This window comes from Serpula lacrymans (genome assembly GCF_000218685.1).
Source record: "Serpula lacrymans var. lacrymans S7.9 unplaced genomic scaffold SERLAscaffold_10, whole genome shotgun sequence".
NCBI lineage: Eukaryota > Fungi > Basidiomycota > Agaricomycetes > Boletales > Serpulaceae > Serpula > Serpula lacrymans.
In genome coordinates, this window is record NW_006763299.1 from 1,065,768 (window position 1) to 1,091,862 (window position 26,095).

Consider the following 26,095-nt stretch of genomic DNA (forward strand, 5'->3'; position numbering starts at 1 on the left):
TGCAACGCGCTTTCTCTCTTAGACTCTTCAAACACCTTGAAAAGCTTCCGTCAAAGCAAACTGAACTTCGTCCACAATGGCGACGAGCCCCAGCAGTTTTCGCCAGCGAAAACATGTCTCGACCACCCATGGTTCAAATACGAACTATGACCTAGACGACGATGACCACGTCAGTGCCATACACAACACCGTATGTTATCTTGTCACCCAACACCAACACCATGTTTCTGACATCGTTGTGACTTAGAGAACACGTAGTTCATTCGAGCAGGCACTTGATACACCACAAGCTAGCGCTGCTGTCGTAGGAGTACTGACAGCTGCCGCATTTGCACTACGTTTTTACAAAATCAATCAACCAGACCAAGTAGTGTAAGTATATGTTCAGCTTCACGAGTCAATTTCACTCAATTGACCACTCTTACCTCTGGAATAGCTTTGATGAGGTTCATTTTGGAAAATTTGCCTCGTATTATATCTCACGCCAGTACTATTTTGATGTCCACCCTCCTTTTGCAAAACTTCTTTTTGGACTTGCCGGTTGGTTTGTCGGCTTTGATGGTCACTTCACCTTCGAGAACATCGGCGACAGCTATTCGGACAACCATGTACCATACGTTGGAATGAGGGCTCTGCCTGCAATCTTGGGTAGTCTAACTATCCCCGTCGTATACGCTATCATGAAAGAAACCGGTTATTCCACTCTTATCGCCGCTTTCTCTGCTATTATCGTGCTGTTTGGTGAGTGGCATCGTTCCCCTGCAAACATGTATTTCATGTATTATGATTGATCCAGATAACGCTCACGTTGCCCAATCCCGTCTTATCTTATTGGATGCCACCCTTATGTTTTTCATGTCGCTCACGATTTACTCATACGTACGGTTCCGTAAACTCCGCTACTGGTATGTCATCGTTACCTCCGTTTTTTATTTCAATGCTCACTCTGCTGAAGGGAGTTTTCGGTGGAGTGGTGGAGTTGGCTCATTGCTACTGGATTTTTCATGGCTTGCACTTGGGGTTCCAAAGTGAATGGTATCCTTACTGTCGTCACAATCGGCGTTGCAGTTTTGATTGACCTCTGGGATATATTGGATCACAAAAAGGGTCACACAATGGTACGGTAACGATAACGATTCATTTTACCATACTGTTATGGGAAATTGACTACGTTTTACAGGAGCTTTTCTGGAAACACTTTATGGCCAGAGCTATTGGCCTCATTGTTGTGCCCGTGATCATCTACCTGTCCTTCTTCTATGTTCACTTTGCTGTCCTCACTCATTCTGGTTCTGGCGATACCTTTATGAGCCCAGCCTTCCAAGAGACATTGATAGGAAATGAGCTTCTTCTCAACAGCCAAGGTAAATATTATATTACCCCGAACGGCCTTTCTTAACGACTATACAACGGACAGAACTTCGCTACTATGATACTGTGACACTTATGCACAAGGACACGAAAGTGTTCTTGCACTCGCATGTTGAACGATACCCTCTAACGTATGAAGATGGACGTGTTAGCAGTCAAGGTAGGACTTCTGCCACCGTGCTTTTCAGGTTCAGGCGATAATGACCTTGTTTAATAGGACAACAAGTTACTGGTTATGGACACGAAGATAGCAATAACAATTGGCAAATCATTCCGACTAAGGCACTGCCAGAGACTGGTCCTGGCCGTATCGTACGACATGAAGACCTCATCCAACTTCTGCATGTCAATACCCAAAGCTTCCTTCTTACTCACGACGTCGCGTCGCCACTGATGCCTACTAACCAAGAGTTCACTACGTGGCCCAAAGACAATCATTCTCGCTTCAACGACACGCTTTTCTATCTCAACCTAGTTGATGGCAATGAGGGGGATGCTTGGAAGAGCAAATCCAGCCACTTCAGGCTTGTGCACGCACCTACGAGAGTTTCGATGTGGACGCACAGTAAACAACTCCCTGACTGGGCATTCAAGCAACAGGAAATCAATGGCAACAAAAATCCTACCGAAAAATCTGCAACATGGTTTGTTGATAGCATAATCTCTCAAGAAGGTGGGTACAGTTTGATGTTAGACGATGATGAACGTCCTGAATATTTGCATCAGGAGTCGATCCGGCTGAGGTTCCATTGGAACCATCAGTGAAGGAGCCAAAGAAGATGAGCTTCTTCAAGAAGTTCGCAGAGCTACAACTGTTGATGCTTCAACACAATGCCGGACTCACTGCATCGCATCCTTATGCAAGCAGTCCCATTAACTGGCCATTCCTGTTGAGTGGAATTAGTTTCTGGACTGAGAATGATACCCAGAAGCAAATCTATTTGATCGGCAACGTCGTTGGATGGTGGACATGCATCATTTCGCTGTCCATCTTTATTGGCATTATCGGTGCTGATTTACTGGCACGCCGCCGAGGACTGACTCCTTTAACGGAGCGTAAGTTCACCTATCAATATGTTTCTTGTGTTTACACAGGACTAAACTTTTCATGTAGCTACTCGCAATCGCCTTTGGAATTCGGCAGGCTTCTTCGTTGTTATATGGGCCGTCCACTACCTTCCCTTCTTTGTCATGAGTCGCCAGTTGTTCATTCACCATTACCTGCCATCACACATTGCATCTGCATTAGTGGCTGGCGCCGTCCTCAGTTTCATTTTGTCCGACACTGTCAACTACCCAATATCAATCGCTGGCCGATCAACTCGTAGGCGACCTGAGGAATTGGCTGATCTCGGCGTGCAAGGCCCGGTCGTTGTTGGCGTATTTGCAATTCTTATGTTTGTTATGTTCTTGTATATGTCCCCTCTCACGTATGGTACTCCAGGGTAAGTTCCACTTTTCACTTTTCGCGCTATTTTTCTATAGGGAGCTCATCACTTTTCTGCAGCTTGGATGGAGAAACTGTTAATCAGAAGCGGCTACTGTCGTCGTGGACCCTGCACTTTGCTGCAAAAACAAATGCTGAAGTGATACCATAGAATAATGAGTGTCCCCAAATTTTTTTTTGGAGAGCGAATCGATATAGTAGTAGCTATAGGTTGTACATAGATAATGAATTTTTTTGTCGGATCGATGGTCAACGTTAGAGATCAGTATTCTGGATCATAAGCTTATCACTGAAATGTATACCTAAGCATGTTTGACTTGTCGGCGCTCACGCGGGTACTCGCGGTTATAGCATTTGTACCTAACCCAGCTGACGGTTGTTCTTTGACGCTTGCTCGCAAAACAGCCATCTGAAATGTTCAACGCCCCACGACCCGCACAACGATACGGGTCGACGTCCAACGGATTCGGGGGTAGTTTTGTTGCAGAGAATCCTCTGTCTGCCTCGGTTTACGACGGTCTCGATCCATGGAGTGCTGCTCCAACACCGTCACCACCGCCCATCTCTTCTCTTCCATCTACATTCAGCTCCGTTATAGGTTTGTCGATTTGAATATTCAAAGAAAATTCAAGGAAATCTTAACCAATTTGTGCCAGCGGATGCTTCGATACCTGCGATATATCACAAGGCGTTTTCTGCGGCTGACACCTCTAATTCGGGAGAAACGTCTGTGAATGCATTGTCTCGCGTTCTCGCTACTTCATCATTGCCTGCAGCAACTGTCGATAGGGTGACTAGCTAGTTTTTTTCTACATACTTTACTTTGAACGCTAACTAACCATCATTGCAGATCGTGAATCTAGTCAGCTCTCGCCCAAGAGTCTCAAAGTTGGAGTTCTACATCGCTTTAGCACTAGTTGCATTAGCACAGTCTGGCAGAGGTTCGTGTTTTTATCGCACATTAGCCTTTAATTCATTTCAACGTTATGTGCACTGCTTTTCAGACATCAGCATCGAACAAGTAGCAGCTGCGGCATCACAGAACAATCTACCGGAACCCAGCTTGAACCTCGAATCCCTGCAACCAAGCACGTCTGCTTTCACGACCCCATATCCCAACTATAGACAGAACAGTGGACCACCATTACGGTCTCCTGCTCCAGCCTATGCATCCGAGGATCCCTGGAGTGCTTCGCGGTTTGGTGGTGCTGGAGAGTACAATGACACGAGGACAATAGTAAACGGCGCGCCTTCGACTGTTTCTGGGAGTGGCTTGCCGAAGGATTGGTGGAAGAAGCAAGAGGCAGTGAATATCGCTATACAGGGCCAACAAGGCTTCATTCTGAATCGCTACACTGTATATGAGATTTCGACAGACGTAGGTGTCTTTACTCTTTCTAAAGAGTTAAGAGGGATTGTAATGAACCTTGTTTTGCCAGCGCGGTGCAGCTGTTCATCGACGATACTCCGAGTTTGTGTTCCTGTGGGACTGCTTAGTACGGCGCTATCCCTTCCGTCTACTACCTGCGCTGCCACCCAAACGGGTACAACGTAAGTTAGATACTTTCATTTTCACATGCGCACAGCACTGATGGCTCTCACAGCCGACGAAGCATTCTTAGAGCAACGAAGGTATGAATGAACACGATGGCAGGCATCTGTCCTTGTAACTGACTCGGTATTACAGGAAAGGATTGATCAGGTTCCTAAACTTTGTGATGTATGTTTTGTGCACATGTTGTCCTTAAGACTTTTTGTTGATTGAACATAAAGCAATCACCCAGTTATCAAGGAAGACGGGTTACTGGCAGTATTTCTCACAGAGCCTTCATTAGAAACATGGCGAAAGCATTCTTCTGTCTCTTTGGATGAAGAATCGGTGAGCAAGCGGATAGACCATGTTGAAGAGATGACGATCCCAAGTGACTTGGAGGAAAAACTAACGTATGTTGCAAATGGTGTCGGCCTCGTATCTTCACTGGGATCTGTCTTACTCAATATCGCACCCAAAGATCTGTTCGCAGCAAGATAAGCCCACTCATTGAACAGTGGCAGAGGATTTGCATATTAGCGGAGCGCATCATCAAGAGACGCGAAGCTGCAGCGGTACGGATCCCTTCAAGTCTGCGACGCACCTACTTACCGGCTCACTTCGCGTTCTCTTTGTTCCCTTCTCCGCTTTCTTCTGCTGCTTCAACACACACTTCGGATTCGGATACCTCTGCATTCTATGAGCAGGCAGATATAGCTCGCCTGACCAACGTACTTAAGGTGGTAGCGGAAGTCAACGAAACCTGTTGGAGAGGCGATGATTGTGAATTATGTGATGGTGTCCGACAAGGTGTTGGGCAGGTTGCTACGCATATGCAGAGACAGTCAGACATGTTGGAGCAACAGGTATGTAGTCTTTAGACTCAGAACGATCACACCAAAATGAATCATTCTGCAGACTAGAACATTGCTATACAGAACGTTGGAGTCGCTGAAGGTGAGGCTTTTCTCATTTTTATCAAGCACCAGTGTACCTGATTATCATGTTTGCTTTAGAGCCAGCGCGATCTCTACATGGCCATGAGAGACCTTTTCATTCGCCATGACCGCCTCTCTGTTGATAACGTGGAACGGTTGAAGAAGCGTGTGGATACAAACTCGCTGAAAATGGAAGGAATCAAAGCTGCACAGAAGGATGGCTGGCAAGAAGAGGCGGATCGCATCATTGGCATCATTGAGAAAGATCAAGCTACAATCGCCTCTCTACTGAGCAGGCGGGTATTTATCCGTGCATCGTAAGTAGAATGAATTTCGGTTTGCTGATATTAGCTGATCATCTTCCCTCTGTCGTTCTCCATAGGATGTGGCATGAACTTCGAGTGGTTCTTCACAACAGGGAGAACGCACTAATCACGCAGGCTGTACAAGCATTCGCTCGAGATGAACAGAGCTTCACGGACAGCGTCCTTGCGAACTGGATATCCCTTGGCAATGCTGTTGAAGGAATGCCCTTCGAGTGAACAGCTCTTACAATAATATTCACGCTGTATATTTTGTGTTTACGACCATTCATGACCCATTGTTAAGATTTCTATATGATAATTATACAACTTTATACTATTGAAGAGCATTGGACTGAGCGTTTGGTGCAAGCAAAAGCTGTGGTTCGGTGTTTGCTGCCAGAGTCCAAGGGCATCTCCGTTTTCGGCAATCGTTCAAGTCTCACCCTAATACTTGCGCAATACTTGTTCAGGTGCCACTATGGATGGCTTTGACGACTTGCTCGTTCCCTCTCGAAATGTATTAGAGGATAATCCTTTTGAAGACCCTTTCGCAAAACCTCGCTCAAGCTCACCAGATCCATGGGCAAGCTTTTCTCGTCAACCTGTGGAGTCTGACTTCCAGGACGAAAGTCTATACACTTCAAATTTCGACCAAGCTCGAAGTACTACGCCCACCACTGAATCATATGTAACTGGAGAACGAGGCTACAGCGAACAGAACAGTACAGTGGACCCATTGGAGGCCGCCAGTCTCACTGCAGACGACCGTGAAGACACAGTATCGGCTCCCTCAGAGCGCGACCAGACACCTCCCAGAACGCCAGGGTTCAGTGTTTTCGACTCAAGCGCAGATGACCATACGAAAACCATATCAGAGCCTGAACCAGTCGGCTTAACAGGCGATGAAGAACCAGCGCTTACTCCTTCACTTTCTCGCCATAGTCCTAAGCTGTCTATCGCTACTTCTGATGCCACAAGTTCTTCACCACCTCCACCTCCAGAACCTGCCTTGTCGCCTTATAAGCCTGAGCAGTCTGTTATATCGCCTCTAGACCAGTTACCTCGTTCAAGCCTTGACCGTCCTTTCGCTGGTCTTGCTTTGGGAGGAGAGTCTTTGGGAGGGTGGCAGGGTGACTGGGATAATGATCGGCCATCAACTATCGTGTCAGCCCAGAAGGTGGAAGATGACGATGACGACGACGATAAGCCTATCGGCCAATCGTCAAAGTTCAAAGCTGCAGAGCGGGATAAATCCAGAGTTAGTGAACTTGAAGCTTCGGAATATAAGGCACAACTGATATTTGAAAGTATAGTCACTATCGTCTGCCACGCAGAACAGTCACGAAATTCAGCCCGTTTTTGTCATATCTGTTGACGATCCTCAGAGAGTTGGAGATCCAATCCGTGCATTCACAATGTATACTGTGCATACGCGAGTAAGTGCTGTTTATCTGGCTTCTAAGCGGTTGATGTTCAAAGCATGCAGACTACTTCGCCGTTGTTCCAAAAATCAACCTTCTCTGTACTACGGCGCTACTCTGATTTCTTATGGCTGTGTGAAACGCTTTCTATGAACAACCCTGGTGTGGTTGTGCCACCTGTACCGGGAAAGAGTCCATTTGGCCGTTTCGACGACCAATTTGTTGAACAACGAAGACTAGCTTTGGAGAAGTGTATCCAGAAGACTGCAAACCATCCTGTACTGGGGAAGGATCCGGACCTCAAGATGTTCCTCGAAAGCGATACGTTCGCTTTGGATGTGTGTTCCAATTTGAAGTGTCCTAGTGTCAAACTGAACATGTTTTCATAATGTAGATAAAGCACAGGAAAGCAGAGCTCTCTCAAGAACGAGGTGGCATCATGGCATCCATTGGTCAGACATTGGCGGGTCCTCGCTTTTATGAAACCGACGAGGTGCATTCAGTGCTCCCATCGATATGATTTATAGTAGCTCACTTCATTCTAGTGGTATGATAAACAAAAAACTTACCTTGATGGTCTCGAGTCGCAACTTCGTGGTCTTGTCAAATCGATCGAAATTGTTGCAAAGCAACGTGCTGGTAAACCTTCAGTCATCCTTTGACTTATTCTTGCATATTTACAAGTATCCTGTGTAGATTTGGCAGTAGCCACTGGGGAGTTTTCTCAAACTATCAACGAACTATCAACGTCAGACGTAGGAAAACAACTGCAGCGGTCATTAGCATCTATGGCTGATGTCGAGCGCAAAGCCGAACAACTTCAGCATACTCAGTCACAGCAGGATATGGTGACGTTGATGAGCACAGGTGAGGGCGCCTCGCGTTCACCTTTGTTAGAAATCGACTAACAAGCCTGCAGCGGACGAATATTCTAGACTCATCAGCTCTGTTCGGGTGAGTCTGCTTCAAAATGCAATATCCTCTCCATCTAACACTCTTCACAGCTTGCGTTCAATTCTCGCATTCGGACGTATACTTCCTGGCAGAACGCTGACGCCGAGGTCCGACGAATTAAGCAGAACCATGAAAAAGCTCGCGCTCAAGGTCGGATACCCACTGATAGAATTGGGTATTCACTTAATCAATTAGCTGAGGTGATAAATGGTTTAGATGTCTTATATTCGATCAGCTCATAGTATTTAATAGGTCGAACGCCGGGCATTGGATGCCAAGCACGAGTTTGACCAATGCTCCAAGCTAATCAAAGCTGAGGTGGCACGGTTTGAACAAGAGCGGGTCGAAGACTTCAAAATTGCCTTGCAGACATTTTTAGACGGCATGATCTCAAGGCAGAAAGAGGTAATGTGACGATATTCCTGTGTACTTGATGTTTGCTGATATTTCATCAAGTTGATCGCGGCCTGGGAGTCCTATCAGCAACAGTTACTGAAGAGTGTAGGAGGAGCTGATGAGAACGGCATCAACGTCAACTGACTAACCTAGCTACCTAAGCTGTCTCTTGCATCATTTTTGTACATAGGTTTTAGGGAGTTCTGGGAACGTGGTTCTAGAGGCTCATGCCATGACACAACTTGTGATCACCATTAGAAAATATCATGGCATTAAAACCAATCACAGAGTAATTAATTCTAGCTGCGAGCAGCTTTTGGTATTAACAACAGATAATTGAAATTTCTCCGATTAATAAATGCCGGGTATAAATTTGTACTTGACAATAGAGCAATAACGTTCCCAGTCTTTCCCATACTTGACGGAGCAGCTGAGATGACCAAAACAAGTCAGTAAGGTAATGAATGTCATTACAAAACGTCAAGACTAACCGCTCAAAGTCGCGACCACAACGATGAATGAGAACAGTAATGAAAAATACGGAGTAGAAGTAGGGAATGGCAGTGGCGCTGCCAATGACTACACCCCAAGTAAAGCTCATAATCCAGTCAGCCACGTAATTCTGCAACGTTGATATTTATTTTTGTGGATTAGTTTTAAGCAAAATGGCAGCTTACGGGCTTGCGGGAATATCTCCACCAGCCACTAACAAGAAGACGGTTGCTGCAGAAAAGTTTGAATAAGTTATTTCATGAAGACTGATAACTAGACTGACCCATGTGCAGTCTGAATAAACTCGGGATTCTTTAGCGTGCCAAAAGGTAGCTGAGGGAAAGTGCTACGGAAGGTGTTGATCCCTTGTGTTTGCATTTTGAAACGACTCTTCTGCGACATAGAAGTATCCCAGCTAAGGACGGTTGAGTTCAGCATAGTGCAAAAATGCTAAGCAAGCATTGGGACATACATGAAGTAGGCGGTCAAGAGTGTGGAAAAGAGCAGAACGTAAACCGGGGTTGAGAATTGATACTTGGATGGGTCATGCGATGCCATGTAGACCACAGAGTAGACGTATGTCTGGTAATAAATGAGCTTAGAATTTGTTGACATCAGTTTGATATACGTACAAATGGTACACCAGCAAAGTTCCAGAAGATGACCATGAAGCCCCATCTATATATTTGAACGTCAATTGTTAAGTTATGAATATAGAAAAGGAGAAGCTCGTACTTTTCGTGGTACATATCCCAAGTCTGTGGGATACATTCTTCACCTTTAGCGCTAAAAGTGAAGTAAAGTAAGCCACTAGTCTCCAATATCATTATGATTATACTTACCATGCATTGAGGTATAACCATGTTGCCAGAATCATAAAAGCCATGTTCTAGTTAAATGCTTAGCGAAGGTCGAAACAGATTTGAATGAAGAACCCACAGGAGTTACGTAACCATATTGTTCGTATTGGTGGCAGCCGCCTGATACTGCCAAGAAAAACACGATAACCCAAGGTATGCGAACCTCAGCCCACATCTTGAGGTCAACAGACCCAATTCGGGGGTTTAGACAAGCACCCATAAAGACATCGTACATGAAGTTGCCTGACATCCGCATCTGCGAACCAGTAGCAACCGTGATGAAGTACATGCCAAAAGAGACTGCGAAGCCATAAATCATAGCGACAGACATAATGTGGCCGTAGTTGTCGATGATCTCGGTGAGACGGAAGATATGGTAGTAATGGAGACCAGCGGCAGTAATCATGGTGGCGTAAAGCGAGTAGAGAGCATTGCAGTTGTACGTGAGGGTTTTGTATGTCAATGAAGGAACGGGAAGACCCTCCTGCTTGAAGCCAGGCATGACCAAAGCTAGGAAGAGTTGGTATACAACGAGACCGGTATAGACTTTCCACGCGTATGCGTTGGGACTAGCATCCTAAGATGTAACGCGTTAATTGACCAGAGCCATACACCATATAAGGAGTATGCACGTACATCGCGAACATGAGCCCACATCCTCCAAAGGAATGGAACAATGTCATCTGTGGACGTTGGAGCTACGAGTTTGCCATCATAGAACCAGAGACAGATCCAGAGGTAGTACATGAGCATTGGAAAGCCCGTCATCATAGCTGTGACACCCCATGGCCCACCAAATTCGTAGCTGTTGGAGAAAAAAGGATAGTGTTCGGCACCAGGCTACTTGACGCGTTCACGAGGACTAACCTTTGGTGTTTATCTAGGAGTTCATCTTGTTTGCGACCTTCATCCGTTGTAGTGCCGTTTTGAGTGCCGTTTTGTCCAGAAGCTTTTCTTTGCCGCAGCTCGTTTGAGTTGACAGCCATGGTGAAGGTGAAGAGACACGTCTAAAATCGTATGACAATCTTATAGTCTGCAGGGAGCCGACTTTTAATGCTTAGTCAGCTTGCCTTTTTTAGCATGCACACCCCACTCTGAGTACTATACACTATTAGAATATTTAGCAGGCACTGCACTGGAATTTTCTAGTTGGCGCGATATATTTAACAGGGTATTTAATCAATGGTATAGCTCTGTAGGTAGTAAGTTAGCATGGCAGGCAGGCAGCAAGAAATTCGCGGACAATGGAACATGAAACAATCTCCGCTCGAATGATGTGGCATTCGGTGGCTGCCACTAACTCAGTTGCTTTCCTTTCCGACGGTTGTCTGCCTCGCCGCCGGTTTACTCTCATCCGCTTTCTTTCTGGCTCGTCTTCATTCCCTTCATTCTGGTAGTGATTGTATCGCAGCTTTGGCATCGCCCTTGTGTCCTGTACAATTTAGCATTTGCTATTTCAATTCATCGTTTATCAAATGTCTTCCTCTGTTTTTTACAAGTTCAAGTCTCAGAGGGACGAGTCTCGGGTGACTTTCGATGGCACCGGTATCTCTGTTTTTGACCTCAAGAAAGAGATCATTCTAGCCAACAATCTTGGTAAGGCAAACGACTTTGACCTCACTGTCTACGATAGCTCCACCCAGCAAGGTGCGTATTCATTTTACAGCAGGGCACAACGCAGCTTTTAATCGCAACTCTCTTACAGAGTTCAGTAATGACTCGCATATCATACCACGTTCATCTTCTGTCATTGTAAAACGTCTTCCATCTTCTCGCCCTGGCAAGGGTAAAGCTGCGATGTACATTGCTGGAACAAATGGGACTGCTTCCGCTACTACATCTGAACTTGCCCCCAAACAAGGGGGAAATAACTGGCATAAAGGTGCTATGTCCAAAAGGTTTGATGTTAGAGAAGACATGCCAGCATCGAAGCCCGCACCAGTAAGTAGCCACTACTGCATGAACATCTAGTTCTCACGACCCTTACTTTGCTGTACTCCAGTCCAATATCGTGAAATCCTCCATAACGAAGGATGATGAGGCTGCTGCTATGGCGGCTATGTTCCAAGCTCAAACAGCACACTGGGAAGATACCCAGGAAAAGATGTCTCAGTTGGTGTCCCGTCTATGCGGTTTTTTGTTATATGTAGTAGAACCAGATCTCATGAACGCGATTTGTTTTTTTTTGTCTATCCTTATATTGGATCTGAACAGTGCTGTACGAATCAACAATAATCCTCGTGGCACCTCTTTTGGTCGAGGAGGCAAACCCCATAATGCTCATCAGCAGTATCATCAACCTGAAAGGCCTTTACCACCCAGTTACGTTTGCTATCGCTGTGGCCAGAAAGGTCTGCTGTTACACCACCTTTCTGTCTCATATTCTTATGTCTTTACAAGGCCACTGGATTCAGGACTGTCCCACGAATAACGATCGCGAATTTGACAACAAGCCTAGAATCAAACGGACGACGGGTATTCCGCGAAGCTTTTTGAAGGCCGTCGAAAACCCCAACAATGGTCAGCTGACGCAAGGGGTAATGGTTACTCCGGAAGGCGGATATGTTGTTGCACAACCAGACTCGTATGTTGCACAAACTGCTCGGTCCAATGAATGCCTCGCTAACATATTTTTAAATAGGGCTGCTTGGCAGAAGCAGGTCACGCGACCCAAAGGATTGACTGCAGCGGACATCCGTGAGCGGACGCCTACCGACCCTACACTCGTGTGTTCTATAGACAACAAACTTTTCCGTGATGCAGTCAGAACACCATGCTGTGGCACATTATACTGCGAGGAGTGTATCCAGACTCATCTACTTGAAAGAGATTTCTTATGCCCAAAATGCGGGAAAAAGATAGCTTCGCTTGATAAATTGGTCATGGATAAACCTATGCGCACAAAAGTTGCTGATTATATCGATAAGGCTATAGAGGATAGTAAGAAAGATGGCGAAGAGGAAGGTTCGAGTAGTGGACCTAGCGCTCTCGCCAGCGGACAGGTAGGTTTTTATACTAATTTTGGAAGGGGAACTTTTTTGATAAGCAAATGATTAAAGGCCAGTGCAGCTGAAACGTTAGCCAATGAAGATTTTTATTCTGATCAACAACCGGGTCTGGATATGTCGATGATCGTGGACAGTATTCCACAGATACAAGCTCAGATCTCACAAATATCACTGATGCTTCAAAACCCAACTCTCCCGCACCAAGTTCGACACACCACAGAAATGAAATATCAACAATTACAGATACAGCTTCAGCAGGCTCAAGCTCTTGCCGCTACATTGGCTGTTGCCACCACTCTGCAGCAACAACAGCAGCAGCAACAACAACAACAACAGCAACAACAACAACAGGTCCAAAGTGCACCAGCAGGCGGCATGCCTTACAACGTGCAAGGGGGCTATCCAAAAAATGAATACCAAACATGGACCAACCCCTTTTCGAATCAACAGCCGGCAGGTCAAGAATCGGCGTATCAGCGGCTGCCACTGAACAACCGTAGGCGGAATTTAAAGCGGGAGCGCCCGTCTGATTTCCTGGAAATGACTGGTAACGAGAGCGAGAGCAAGGTACCTAGATACTGGGAATGAACCTTGGTGTAGGTGTATAGTGAGACTAGAGAGCCTTTTTGTTAGTTAGACACATGTACATTCCATCGCAGAGATTTAGCATTATGGTTATAACTTATATCTTAAATGCTACAATAACAGTATGCATGAGATTACTCGATTGTCGTTTCTTTCAAACTTTGAAGTCGAGCACCGTCATAAATAAAGATGTTTACAAGATGACATAGAAACATGCTCTACGATATTTCTGATTATTAAGACCTGTCCTGAAGTGTGTGATGCATAAAAAAGAGCCATAGATAACTGGTATTATGATTTCAATACACCTAATCGTCTTAATTCCTCGCAGCTCTCTATCGGCTCCTGCTCGATCCTCTTCACTTTCTCCCAATCAGTTCCTATACCCAAGAAGCCTACCTCAGCCTCTCTTCTCCGCTCTTTGCTTTCTAGTTTGCGTTGGCATTGCGTATACAGGTCTTGAGTATACACCTTTTCTACAGTTCCCTCGAATTGGTTCAGCGCTGAATTACCCCGAGTAGACCTGCCAGCATCGCGCGCCGCAAGCTCTGCAGCGATATGCGGATGATTCGAAAATTCGGCGGCGTTGACATGATACTTGACTCCAAGTCCGCTGGTGTGCCGTTCGACATTGTATCGTGAGGTTGCCGAGAAGGAGAACCTTGGGTCTGGAATATCCGTGGAGAAGATATTGGGAAGAGCGGAGAGGAACGAGAATGCCAGGAGGATTATTAGAGGGAGGAGTTGTGTGAGCACCGATCGGCGTTGTTCAGGTTCATCTCGGGCAGCTCGTGCCCCATCGGCGCGGACACGGGTCCTCCGGAAACCATTGGGACCAAAAGAAGCGGTAAATACTGTACAGCGAGCAAGTCATAAGACAATTGAAGATGAAGCCGCTGGCTGAGAACTCTCTTACCTGGTCCATTACCGAAAACCCCACCACCAAATGGTCCACCGCCGAAAGTTCCAAAGCCTCCTGCGTTCATGCCTCCTCCGAAGAACATGTTAAATAGGTCTTCTGGGCTCAATTCGCCCTCGAAGCCACCTCTAAACTGGCTCGTTGCAAAACCTGGTGAGCGTCCTGCGGACATACCGCTGGACCGTGATTCTGGATCAGCGCCACTTTGATCGAACACGGTTCGTTTCTGTGGATCTATTGCGAAGCGTTGGCATTTGCTATTTTGACTTTGGCTGGAAGTTTAAACGTACCGGATAGAATTTGGAAAGCTTTTGATACCACTAAATGCAGATATTAAGTGATGTCGAGCAACATTGACACCTATGATATCCTTACTTTTAAACGCCTCGTCAGCGCCAGGGGCGCCATTTTTGTCTGGATGTAACGCTAGTGCAAGCTGCAGCAGGTAGATAAGAGAACGTTAAGCCTATCTCCAGTAATTTAATTCACTGTAAGAGCGAGAAACCCACCTTCCTATAGGCTTTCTTGATCTCGGCTTCCTCGCAGTCTCGTTTGACTGCCAGGATTTCGTAGTACTCTGCAACCTTGCAAGCTCTGACACGCTTCACAACAGCAACCTGGTCAGGGGTGAAATCCCTCTTCTCTCCACCCATACCACCAGCTGTTCCATTTGCTTCAGACGAAGGAGCATGGCGGTGCTTAACGCCTGGAGCAGATGGGTGCGTTTCAGCTGACGATGTGAATCCACCAGTACTAGAGGACGATGCCGACGGCCCAGAGCCAGAATCAGAGGACGAAGCTGCAGCGTCTATGGAGGCAAGTAATCTCTTGGCCTCGGGCGTAGAAAAGAGAATAATTGACTTTTGGCAGAACTTGCGAGCGGAGGATAAGTTTCCTGCATCTCTGTGTTTCTGGGCGATAGACAAACATCGAATGGCCTCGTCTTTATTGCTTTCCATTGATACTTGGAAGCCTGGCAAATGTTAGTGATGTCGACCTGCGCAACCACGGTAAGTGAAAGACAGCGATGAGAACGTGGAAGGTACCGTACGTGGGGTTAGGGTTTGTTAAATATTTTATTTCTTCAACACTTCTTATCGCAAGACATACAAGTATTCTATCTGAGCCTGACATTTTCTGTCACATATTTTATCAAGTAGGATGCGACCTCGTAGGATCAAGTATCCCAGTGCAACAGCCCACTCATCATCATGCATTGCGAGCGCTTAGTACTAAATCTTATGAAGAATTCAAAAATACAGTCTAAGCGCTACATTACTGACAAACGTATATACCTCGTAATTAATGTCTTGTAAGGTAAGCCGCTCACTGTTGAGCGTTGAACATAAATCGGTCGCGGTACGCTCGCCATACTCGATGGCGAGATAAAAAAGAATAAACCATAACCTCCAATCCAACCGCAATCACTAAGAACGAAACCGACCAAAAACCCTCAGGAGCCCCACTCATTGTTTGAAACAGGTATATTCTTCGTCAGCTTTACGCTGCCCACTTCGGGGAACCATCCCCATTTTTGCAAGTCAACTCTCGACTCACCCACCCTCCCGATGTAAACTTCCACCCCATCTTTTTCCAAAGCCATTTGCTGAGGGCATGAGCTCTCAGTGGAGATTACTCCTGAAGTAGAGACGACGCGATGCCATGGAACTGGCTCGGTTGTATGTGAGATGAAATTAACGGCTGAAAGCGTTGGCGTGAGGTGAGAGTGACGGAACCTGGAGTGCAGCTTACCTTGTCTCACTCGTCGCGCTTGTTTGGGTATTCCAAGGAGCTTGGCTACATGGCCTGGATTGAGCTTCGTCAGCGAACGTCTGTGTGCAAGATAATGATACGTACCGCAACTGACCACTTTCTGCGGTGGGATTGTCTGCATAATGTTGTACACCTGTCATGTTGTGAGTATAACCGTCAAGATGTGCTCCAGTCCAACGCAACATACTGCAATATTTAATTGCTGAGCGTCCATGCGTACGGACATAGTAAATGATAATACAGGTGTCGGAAGAAGGAAAGATGTTGGAAAAGAGTGTGGGGGCGGGTTCGGAGAAGAACTTGAAACACAAGAACTGGAAATGCAGAAAAGGGAATTTGAGCGCAGCTGGGGGCTACGATTCGAGGTTAGGCCGTTTATATAAACGGAACAGAAGAGTAGGCGGGCGTCAACCTCAACGTTGTTCTTTGGTCAACAACAATAGGCTTCGAGAGTACAATGAGCACAATTGCCACGCCTTTCGGTTTCCATTGAGAAGCCCCCTTTTATTAGGCTCACAAAAGGTTGAAGCAGGTCGGGCACAGTTGGATCATTTCGGCAGGTCACTTGATATCGGCCAACCCGACCATAAATTTGCATTTCCAGATATCAGGCACGATGTGTAATTTTCGTTTCATTACGGTAAAAGGCCTACTCTGGCCATGACAACTCAGGACCACTTTACTGAAAACAAATCTACAGTCTAAGCAGACTGTGGTATCGTCAACGCAAAATTATTTGATTCAGGACGGAAGGACCTTTGAGACTGCACAGAGTACTGGAAGTGCGGAAAACTGTTGTTTCCTTTTAGAGTTAGTATCAGTGTTCTAAGTATATGCTTTGTCACCTTTCCTTATTTGGCCAGACAGGAACCATGGAGTGAATTTGACAACCTGAATCATCATTTCTTACCACGTCCATTATCGGCTGCTCTGATCGAGGAGTTTTGTTTTCTGTTGTGATATGACTCTTCAAGGGACAACAAAACACACAGATCCTACGACAGAAGAATCCGAGGAGCTAGCTCGTTTCAGAGAAGCTTGGAGGGAAGAGCTTCGTCAGAGGAAAACACAGCATGCTCAAGCTCAGCCACACATCCACCATCATGATGTGGGGCAAGCTGACGGCACTTCAACTCAGGCTGTGGGTCATGTACCTCCTTTGACTTCACGCACCGTTGGAATCGCATTACCGAGAACAGACAACCAACTAGGGCCGTCTCATAATACCGTCACCGGCACAGTTACGGTGCACACCTCTCACGGGCAGTCTTTTCTTGATCGTTCATTTGGTGATGCTTTGGAGGTTTATCGCCAGGCGGTTCATCACGAGCAAAATAGCCAGCTTGATGATGCTCTGCGGTTGTATCGCCAGGCATTCCGCCTAAATCCCATGGTCGACAAAGCGTATTACAAAGAGGAGCAGCGAATTCAGCTTTCAACAGCCGCTAGCGTACCTCCTGTGGTCACTGCCCACCCGACTGCTCACAAGAGGTTGTCATCCACAGGTAGTACAGTCGTACCCCCTGAAAAAGTAGATGAATTGGTGCAGAGTGTGAATGCTCTAGCAATCGCACCAAATGCTGTCGTCACTGGCACAATGGCAAGCCTACTGGCGGGATTTCCTCCAGATCTTTTGTTTGAACCAGAGGATGAGCGGGAAGGGATACCACTTAATAAATTGCCCGATGAACTGCTCGTATATATTCTTCGCAACCTTGACACTACCGCTATAGAGCGTTTTGCGACCGCGAATCGCAAAGCGCGAGTGGTGAGCTTGGATTCATCGATTTGGAGGTAAGTCACGACCTATTTATTTTCCCCGATCATTGAATATTGCTCACCCGCGATGTTAGAGAACTTGTAACTCTGGTATACAAACCTCCACAAATAATAGATGATGCTGCATCAATCGCCGCCGACCAATACGTGGCTGATTACCGACGAATGTATATTGAACATCCTCGGATACGGATGGATGGAGCATATATTGCTGTCTGTCATTATATGTACGCGTACCTCCTCGTCGCCTGTTATGTCGTTCTTGCTCATGGTTTTGGCAGCCGTTCAGGGTTAAGTGAGAACGCCTGGGTCAATGTAGGTTACGTCCGTTTTACATCCATGACGACTTCACATGACGCGAGCCACATCGTATTTCGTCGTGAGGTTCGCTTTTACTTTGGTTCGCGCCTTGACTTTGACTTCTAGATTAGCCACTTGATCACTTACCACCGTTATCTGTCAGTTTGGCGTCGGTTTACGGGATTGCTGATCACTATGCTGATTATCTTAATGCAACTGTAGCCGATTTTTCCCGGACGGCCAGGTCCTATCTCTCCTAGCCAATGAAGAATATGGACCGCAGAATGTGATCCCTATCCTCAAGCCAAGTCTTCGCATGAAGGTAGGTTTCCCCAAGTCAGTTCTGTATAATATTCAACATATTATCATAGGGATTTTACATCGGAGAATGGTATCTTGACGGAACCACCGTTTATATATCAAACTTGACTGAGATGACGGACAGGAATAGCACTTCCGCCTACCCAACCGCCGATAGCGCAGGGCGGAGAAGGTATTCTTTCCAGATGACACTCGACTTGCGTTCGCGCCCTGTCGGGAGATGGAATAAGCTGGAGTTTTTGGGTTACGATTCTGTTGAGACGGAGAGCGGCGAAGTGATTCCGCTCCCGTTAAAGCACGAACGGCCATTCTGGTTTTCCAAGGTCAAATCATATGCAGCGTATTAGAAGGGACACAGGAATACACGATACTCATGTTCACGGAACGCCTGCAACGAGATAGTGGAGTTTATCTGGATTAAATTTTTGAAGTGAATTAAGTCAAAGATGGCTCATTTGTAGAGATGAATATTTATAATATCTCTCCGTGTTATAAGTGTGATGACATGGACATTTCTGCGGAGATAATGCCATTATGTGTATTACAGCCATTTTTTACACGTAGCTCCCATGTTATGGCGTGGCGATGGATAATTCGAATTGCTCTATGACCGAAGCAGCAACATCAGCATCTCCCACTCTATGCCTGGCCCAACCGTCTGGCGCGCTCGAGTCTGAGGTAGAATTCCTCCTGGCGTTGCACTGTAGTTGCAAAGGACGCATGAGAAATGTTGCACGAGAGCTTTGTCAACTCAGAAGACGACCGGGGGGCTCACCAGATTTCAAATGTATGCCATACCTGTCAAGAAAGAGTCAAGAATAGGTAAAGATGTGCAAGACAAGAGGCTCACCAGAAAGCATAAGCAGAGGAAACACCGAGACCCAGGCCCACGGAGAGATCAAGCCAGAGCCTTTTTCTGATTTTTCCAGTGATGGGTGCGATGGACATTGTTGTATGGGATGGTCACTGCTGTGGTTGTTGCTGAAGGGAAATATCGGAGTTGGTTGCGGTTATTGTGGGTGACCAAACAAGGCCACAACAAGGATGCGTCGATGGCTCGGCTCCAGAGAGAAGAGACCATCGTGCTAAGCTCGTGCCCTTTTATTCCTTTACAAGCCAAAGCCCTTCTTCCCTCCAACGCGCCACATCCGTGTTTTGTACGGCTGCAGCACATAAGGGACCTTTATCATTCCATCGTCTTTCACAGCGACCATCACAGTCCCATCCACCATCCCACATCACGCCCCATACTCCACCTCTGAAGCACTCCAATCATGGATACCGACCCTTCAGGTTCAGGTGGCTGGCGATTTGCACAGTGCTTCGGCGACAAGGGTGAAGTCGAGGACATCACTGAAGGTATCTTTCTCTCTCTCCCATCCCGCTCCTAATCATTATCGTGGCCCTCTGATTTCCTCTTGCTCCACCTTATCGCGCCTTGGCTGATTCGCACTTATCTTCCCAGCGGATATCATCTCAACTGTAGAGTTCGATTCTACGGGTAATTATCTCGCTACGGGCGACAAAGGAGGTAGAGTCGTCCTCTTTGAGCGCAATGAGTCGGTGAGTCTATGCCCGGCGCCCACGCATCCCTTTCTGGGCTGATGATGGCTACGATCAACTCTTCTGATTGGTATCGTCTGCACTGTCCAATATCTATTTTATCTCTCTTTTTTTCCTACGATCGATGGCCATACTCATAGAAAAAGGGCTGCGAGTATAAGTTTTATACCGAGTTCCAGTCCCATGAACCAGAATTCGACTATCTCAAGTCACTAGAAATCGAAGAGAAGATCAACAAGATCAAATGGTGCAGAAGGCAGAACTCGGCTCATTTCCTGCTCTCAACTAATGGTTCGTGATCTGCTTGTATCATGCAATAGGCGCTCTTATGCAATGTGCTCTCCTTGTTGTTTCACATAGACAAAACCATCAAGCTATGGAAGATATTTGAGAAGTCACTGCGAGTTGTGTCCGAGTCTAACCACTATGATGGACAACGTCCCCTTCCACCACCAAGTGCTTCATCGCACCTCAGACTCCCGCGTATGGCTCAACAAGATAATATCATTGCTGCCGTCCCTCGGAAAGTGTACTCAAATGCACATGCTTATCACATCCATTCGATCTCGGTCAATTCAGACCAAGAGACTTACATTTCTGCCGATGATTTGCGGATCAACCTATGGAATCTTAGTATCAGTGATCAGAGCTTCAGTAAGTATTCTCATATCAGCCTGTTACGTTTCAGAATGACATCATGGTTTCCTATTTTCTGTTTTCTGAATTATTCGCTTCCGATTCTTGCAATAATGAATGTCAGCTGACTCTTATATTCCTCGTTGTCTCTTTTAGATATCGTCGATATCAAGCCGGTAAACATGGAAGAGCTTACCGAAGTTATTACTGCTGCCGAGTTTCACCCACAGCAATGCAATTTGTTTATGTACTCGAGCTCAAAAAGCAACATCAAGCTTGCAGACATGCGTGACTCGGCCCTCTGTGATCGACATTCGAAATGTAAGAAATATTTCCTTGTTTACAGATATATCGTCGTGGTACTGAGTGTCGTATATCGCCAGGTTTCGAAGAAGAAGAAGATCCATCAACTCGCTCGTTCTTTTCGGAGATCATCTCGTCTATCTCAGACGTGAAATTCAGCCATGATGGGCGATATATCCTTTCGCGGGATTATCTCTCTCTCAAGATATGGGACATCAATATGGAATCGCGGCCAGTGAAGACCATCCCAATCCATGATCATCTTCGTGGAAAGCTGTGCGATCTTTACGAGAATGATTGCATATTCGACAAATTTGAGTGTGTCTGGGGTGGTGACGATAAGTATGTAATTCATATAATTTGCTACTACTTTGTTTACTTAATATTTCGATATTTTAGACATGTCCTGACTGGTTCATACCACAACTTTTTCCGGATATTCGATTCAGACACGACAAACGATGTTGTGTTGCAGGCGGATAAGTCGGCCTTCAAAGCTAAGAAGATTGGTGGTCCAGTTCCGGGCAACAAGAATGGTATGAAGAACGGACGTCCTGGTGGCCTGAGAGATGCGATGCAAATGGAGACTTTGGACTTTAACAAGAAAATTCTGCATGCGAGCTGGCACCCCAGAGAGAATACCATCGCTGTGCGTAGTCTGATTTATGTGCTCCTATTCCAGCTCAAATGTTTCGTCGATAGATCGCCGCTACGAATAATCTGTTCCTGTATAGCGCGGCATGATGTTGTCATATAACCCAACCACTCACGCATTCCTCTCGCATACGCAATTCATTTTTTCCTCACAACACAATCCTCCGTCCCTCGGCTGGCGAGAGGGACACGGAGCTTCGGGAGACGTACCAGGAGATCATCAGACAGTCAGGACCACGCGAACTATTTGCCTTGTGATTGACCATATTTTTCTACAGTAATCGTATCACGCTACCTACAACTACTCCTATTACCTGCATTCTTTTCACCGCACTCTCTTGCTTACGGTATACCTCGCTGCGTTCATCCCTATCTTGTGTGTTCTCTTTGTTTACGCGTCATCCCTCCCTCCGCCCCCTCCCTTCTCTTCCGGGTTTTCGTGACGGCTTGTCATCCGTCGTGTGGTTTATAACAGACAGAAAAGAGCAGTAGAAGATGTTGAAATGGGGGTGTATTCGACAGAAGTAATTGAAATAAATGAAGTTCTGTAATATATGGACAGGTTGAAAAGAAATTTCTCTCTCGCATTCAGGTTTCTGTAGTCCAATGTCATATAGTTTCATAAAATGCAACAGTTCAATTCATTTTGATCTAGACGAATTACACTTGTCTAACTACACAAATAAAATAAAACAATAACCATAACGATAAGAAATGTTCAACCGCTTTCAAAACGCCATCCTGAAGAGATATTGCAGGTAGACGATCTGCAGGGTTTGATAATGATTCGAGAACCATGGTCATTCTGGCCGTGTCGTTTAACGCCTAAGCCACTTGGGAGGTAGAAATGTGGAAGGCGTAGATAATCACGGCGACGTTGATATGTATCACTATTAAAATTTGTGAGGTTCAACTAGAAACGTAAAGTCACATTGGCATATTCCTTGAAGTCGTCCTGGGTGAAAAAGAAAGAGACTGTTTTTTGAACATAAACAAGCGCACAAGGCACGATTCAACGTCAGTTCGAGTATGAAAGAACTTTTATACCTCGCTTGTTTGGCTTTATGTATTTCTTTTATCTTTGCCTGATATGGAATAAGCGGAAGTAATTAAAATTAATAAATAGCGGCGTGGTAAGGGTAAGCACTTATGGGCGCAAATATTTTGGTGTAGAATAAATCACCGTGACTGTCCGTAGTAATTATTTGAGGTCAGCCCTAGGTTTCGTTGCCCTCTACCACTAACCTCCATTGCTTCAGCAGCTCTTTCAGATGTCTCGGGGAATCGCGTCTACGCATGTGTTACCTCCAAATCCAACCTTTGTAGACTTCGAAAGATCAGACGGTAGCGAAGCCCAATGGCCAACGAACACCCAGAAAGTGGTAGATCATGAAGGACAAGTGAACTTCATGCGTCCCATTCCTATGGATGAGAGCATGGCCATAAAGTGGCGACGTGAGGTTGGCAGTGCGCTCGCGAAGAATCTGAAAATGGCAGGTACGCCCTCGAATTCACTGCCACTTTGCTGGATTGTCTAGAATGACACTCATGATAAGAACCGTTATACAGATGGGCCGAATTATGTGCTTCGAAGCTGGCCTGAGGGCTACAAGATGTTCGACCACAACAAAGGTGCCGAGTCTAATCCCCGGCACGACGTGTATCTCATAGGTAGTTATCTTTCACCTAATTCTGATTTAATTTTTTTGCCAAAAGTTTTTATTCAGGATCTACGGCTGCAAAGCGATTTCGTTCGGTACCAGAATTCATACCACATGCAATTTGGCTAATGCAGGATCCTACGCTCGACCGCGCGAACTGTGCGTGTAAATACTGTGCGAAGAAGCCCCAGCGAGAAATCAGCGGTTCTATGGGCCTTACACAAAAACATTCTACTGGGTCTGCAACTCCCTCTCGTGCTGGTGCCGTACGTAACGTTAGGAATCGCGAACAGCGCGACAAGGCTAGACCGTATGCTTCAGTTCGGCGAGCGCCTAAGCCTGTCAAGTTGCCACAAGGACCCAAGCAGTCTATGATACGCGAAAGAAATAACGATCTCAGGGCTGCATATGGCCAGAGTAAGACACAGTTCAGAAGATGGTTTCGAGAAGGCGAGCTGCTGTGGTGTGTACTAGATTCTCCCATACGTGGTATTATGGGCGAAGAGGATGCCATTGCATTCTGGCCTGGTCTGGTGGAGGAGGTGAAGTTAAAAACCGAACCGATATTACGTTCTGAAACTGCGTCAACAATGGATGTTGATGCTACTGCTGCCACTTCACAAGCACCGCAAGGTGTAGGCGATCAGTCTGGGGTGATCCCGGATGGGAATGAAGGATCTGAGGTTCCTTGGACTGTCCGCCAGTATACTTTGTACAAGGTAAAACTGCTTGGTATCTCGCAGACTTATTATTCTGCCGATCATGGGGTGCTTCCGTACCAAGCTTATGCACCTTCACATGAATTATTGCAATTATTGCAAGATGTCCCCCTCGAAGCTATCAACACCAGCACAGAAAGCTTAGCAGCTTTCAACCCCTGTCCGACGTCAGTTCCGACTACTACTAGTGTTGGCACTTCGGAACCCCACAATAAAGCCAGGTTTGTGGATGCTGTCGCACCTTACTCTCTAGCAATCCAAATCGCGGCCAGTTTGGCTGGTTTCTGGACCCCAACAGACGATTGGGAATACAAATTTTCTCCATCGCTTTCGTCCGGTTCTTCTTATACTCCTCCAATAATTGATGGACAGGTGCAAACTCTACACTCGGTGCTGACTGCCACGATGTCGCAAAACGACACCTTTCACAACTCCGTTTCTGAAACGAGTTCTATTTCTGCCCCTGTTTTTGCTCCCAGTCCCCTCGCGTCCATTCCAACCGTAACTCAGACACGATATCAGGGTCTCTGGTGGGGCGCAGAACGCATCTGGACCGATGAACTCGTTAGATTAAAGGTTGCGCGGCGACAGATTGCTCCTGATGGCGCCGAAAACATTTATCCACCCGCAGGCCCATCAAAATCTTCCATAGAATACCAAACACGGATGGCTCTCGCGGATCCAGACAGCTCGGAATTCGATGCCGGTGGGCGAGGTTTGTTCATGAGGCTAGATGGGCTTTTCGTCGTGGAAGTTCCTCGAGATAACGGGCTGGGCTCCAAAAAGGAATGTAGGGCTAGCGGGATGTTGTTTGAACTTGCTGATGAAGATTGGGAAGAGCCCGGGGGTGACAAGGGTAGAATGAGCGAGGAGGCGGCGAACGGATCAGGATCCTCATCACACGTGCCAAACGGCAATGCGATGCAAGGAACTAACCCCTTGACCTCTGTATCAGTGCCCAACTCTGCAGCGATGGTGACAGACTCTGCCGTTACTTCCACTTCTCCGGCAAACGGTAGTTCCCAAAGCTTGCCACCTCCCGCCCAGCAAGACCAGTCTTCGAGCGAGCAACTCTCACATCCTATCTTATCATCTCCTTTCCTGCTCCCGGACCCTCCGAAGGGCTTCAAGTTTAGGCCCATCTTACCTCCAGGCCACGAAGCTGTGATATCGTTGACTCTTATCAGTGGAAGATATTACCCTGGGATTTTGGCACATCCACTCCTTTCGTCTACCGTTGAACATGCGTTGTGTGTAGCACCTGATGGTGGAGGATTGCACGACAGTGGACATCTATGGGCCCTAGAAGGTTTGGCCCCTGGTTTCTACAACGCTGTGGATCCAACGCGATGGAAGCCTTCCAGACTGATTATGTTGAGGGAAGCTGACAAGGAGGCTCGGGGTGGTTTGTACGAACACTGGAACGCAAGGGCCAGGGAGAAGGCTGAAAAACTATCTACGCAACAACAAGGTCCTGAACTTTCTCCCATGGAGAATCGAGCACAATCACAGATTGAATCACAGTCCATGAATGTTGATATCCCTTACAACCAACCTCATCAAGCACAAAGTAGTACTATATTAGCAACGTCTTGAATGATATTCATCCCATTTTGTTGAATGTATGATAGTTCTCTAGGTGTTTTAGGCATTTTGTTGAGCCTTTGTAAATTGGAGTGTTCAAATATAACGTTTAATCATTTGTATCAGCCGGGCATATCCGCGTAAGGGATTGTGGCTTGTGAGTTGTTGTTCTCCATCGTCCCAGGTTACATATCCGCCGTTTGACGTGTAAAATTCACCAAGACTGAAGCTTGTTCTGCTTTCATTTGGCTGGCATTTGCAGCTGAGGATCCGTCGTTGTCTTGTCTGGGTTCCTTTTTCCCTTATACCCCGTGGACGTACCGACATCTGGCAGTGACTCGGCGGATCCTCCACTTGGTACTCCATCGTCTTTCCAGCACGCCCATCTCGCTTCTTCTCATTCTATCATATGGCCACCTTAAGTGTCTTGGTTCCGCCCAGTGAAAGCTCAAGTCCTCTTTCCCAGTATTACTCAGTCGCGCCTTCACCATCCAGTGGCTCTGCTGCGTCATCCAGAGCTTCATTGACCGCAGAGGACGAAGGTGAGGCTTGGTGCGCGTCTCCAGGCGTGTTTA

General features: G+C 46.4%; 11 protein-coding genes across 11 annotated transcripts; 7 read left to right on the forward strand and 4 right to left on the reverse strand.

Moving 5' to 3' along the window:
• Positions 1-259: 259 nt before the first annotated feature.
• SERLADRAFT_350684 (glycosyltransferase family 39 protein) lies at positions 260-2,969 on the forward strand (the record flags this gene model as incomplete). The annotated part of the gene is made up of 10 exons (XM_007320878.1): positions 260-372; positions 437-741; positions 797-905; positions 956-1,118; positions 1,181-1,364; positions 1,418-1,531; positions 1,589-2,077; positions 2,134-2,427; positions 2,486-2,816; positions 2,879-2,969. Coding segments are annotated over 10 exons (2,193 nt in total), but the record flags the coding sequence as incomplete, so codon positions are not given.
• Positions 2,970-3,203: 234 nt separating this feature from the next.
• Positions 3,204-5,938, forward strand: SERLADRAFT_473162 (uncharacterized protein; the record flags this gene model as incomplete). The annotated part of the gene is made up of 12 exons (XM_007320879.1): positions 3,204-3,416; positions 3,475-3,608; positions 3,669-3,759; positions 3,823-4,196; positions 4,258-4,369; positions 4,423-4,450; positions 4,506-4,538; positions 4,592-4,762; positions 4,831-5,215; positions 5,268-5,306; positions 5,366-5,604; positions 5,670-5,938. 12 exons carry the CDS (start codon positions 3,233-3,235, stop codon positions 5,827-5,829), a joined length of 1,950 nt encoding a protein of 649 aa, XP_007320941.1.
• A 132-nt stretch (positions 5,939-6,070) lies between these two features.
• On the forward strand, positions 6,071-8,604 carry SERLADRAFT_451258 (uncharacterized protein; the record flags this gene model as incomplete). The annotated part of the gene is made up of 10 exons (XM_007320880.1): positions 6,071-6,850; positions 6,906-7,028; positions 7,079-7,351; positions 7,408-7,506; positions 7,559-7,652; positions 7,710-7,880; positions 7,933-7,967; positions 8,018-8,167; positions 8,220-8,372; positions 8,424-8,604. The coding sequence occupies 10 exons, from the start codon at positions 6,071-6,073 to the stop codon at positions 8,505-8,507; spliced, it is 1,962 nt and encodes a 653-aa protein (XP_007320942.1).
• On the reverse strand, positions 8,585-10,710 carry SERLADRAFT_416883 (uncharacterized protein; the record flags this gene model as incomplete). Its single annotated transcript, XM_007320881.1, has 11 exons — positions 8,585-8,793; positions 8,855-8,985; positions 9,041-9,086; positions 9,139-9,270; positions 9,328-9,437; positions 9,488-9,533; positions 9,591-9,641; positions 9,698-9,744; positions 9,795-10,292; positions 10,352-10,520; positions 10,583-10,710. 11 exons carry the CDS (start codon positions 10,699-10,701, stop codon positions 8,715-8,717), a joined length of 1,428 nt encoding a protein of 475 aa, XP_007320943.1.
• A 480-nt stretch (positions 10,711-11,190) lies between these two features.
• SERLADRAFT_440426 (uncharacterized protein) lies at positions 11,191-13,311 on the forward strand (the record flags this gene model as incomplete). The annotated part of the gene is made up of 6 exons (XM_007320882.1): positions 11,191-11,362; positions 11,421-11,656; positions 11,718-12,066; positions 12,116-12,299; positions 12,357-12,717; positions 12,775-13,311. The coding sequence occupies 6 exons, from the start codon at positions 11,191-11,193 to the stop codon at positions 13,309-13,311; spliced, it is 1,839 nt and encodes a 612-aa protein (XP_007320944.1).
• A 161-nt stretch (positions 13,312-13,472) lies between these two features.
• On the reverse strand, positions 13,473-15,313 carry SERLADRAFT_473172 (uncharacterized protein; the record flags this gene model as incomplete). The annotated part of the gene is made up of 6 exons (XM_007320883.1): positions 13,473-14,162; positions 14,225-14,461; positions 14,518-14,547; positions 14,603-14,663; positions 14,737-15,224; positions 15,279-15,313. 5 exons carry the CDS (start codon positions 15,184-15,186, stop codon positions 13,600-13,602), a joined length of 1,341 nt encoding a protein of 446 aa, XP_007320945.1.
• A 67-nt stretch (positions 15,314-15,380) lies between these two features.
• On the reverse strand, positions 15,381-16,478 carry SERLADRAFT_473174 (uncharacterized protein; the record flags this gene model as incomplete). The annotated part of the gene is made up of 4 exons (XM_007320884.1): positions 15,381-15,928; positions 15,980-16,033; positions 16,085-16,133; positions 16,188-16,478. The coding sequence occupies 4 exons, from the start codon at positions 16,224-16,226 to the stop codon at positions 15,681-15,683; spliced, it is 390 nt and encodes a 129-aa protein (XP_007320946.1).
• Positions 16,479-16,930: 452 nt separating this feature from the next.
• SERLADRAFT_473181 (uncharacterized protein) lies at positions 16,931-18,640 on the forward strand (the record flags this gene model as incomplete). Its single annotated transcript, XM_007320885.1, has 7 exons — positions 16,931-17,794; positions 17,854-18,006; positions 18,061-18,094; positions 18,206-18,237; positions 18,302-18,401; positions 18,451-18,470; positions 18,525-18,640. Coding segments are annotated over 7 exons (1,287 nt in total), but the record flags the coding sequence as incomplete, so codon positions are not given.
• Positions 18,641-18,804: 164 nt separating this feature from the next.
• Positions 18,805-19,465, reverse strand: COX9 (subunit VIIa of cytochrome c oxidase,COX9; the record flags this gene model as incomplete). The annotated part of the gene is made up of 4 exons (XM_007320886.1): positions 18,805-19,101; positions 19,176-19,198; positions 19,251-19,393; positions 19,417-19,465. 3 exons carry the CDS (start codon positions 19,346-19,348, stop codon positions 19,040-19,042), a joined length of 183 nt encoding a protein of 60 aa, XP_007320948.1.
• Positions 19,466-22,200, forward strand: SERLADRAFT_473187 (uncharacterized protein; the record flags this gene model as incomplete). Its single annotated transcript, XM_007320887.1, has 8 exons — positions 19,466-19,759; positions 19,866-19,963; positions 20,104-20,254; positions 20,324-20,617; positions 20,756-20,920; positions 20,983-21,244; positions 21,302-21,551; positions 21,605-22,200. 8 exons carry the CDS (start codon positions 19,675-19,677, stop codon positions 21,644-21,646), a joined length of 1,347 nt encoding a protein of 448 aa, XP_007320949.1.
• Positions 22,201-22,827: 627 nt separating this feature from the next.
• SERLADRAFT_440431 (uncharacterized protein) lies at positions 22,828-25,532 on the forward strand (the record flags this gene model as incomplete). The annotated part of the gene is made up of 3 exons (XM_007320888.1): positions 22,828-23,053; positions 23,126-23,227; positions 23,284-25,532. 3 exons carry the CDS (start codon positions 22,828-22,830, stop codon positions 25,530-25,532), a joined length of 2,577 nt encoding a protein of 858 aa, XP_007320950.1.
• Between the last annotated feature and the right edge of the window lie 563 nt (positions 25,533-26,095).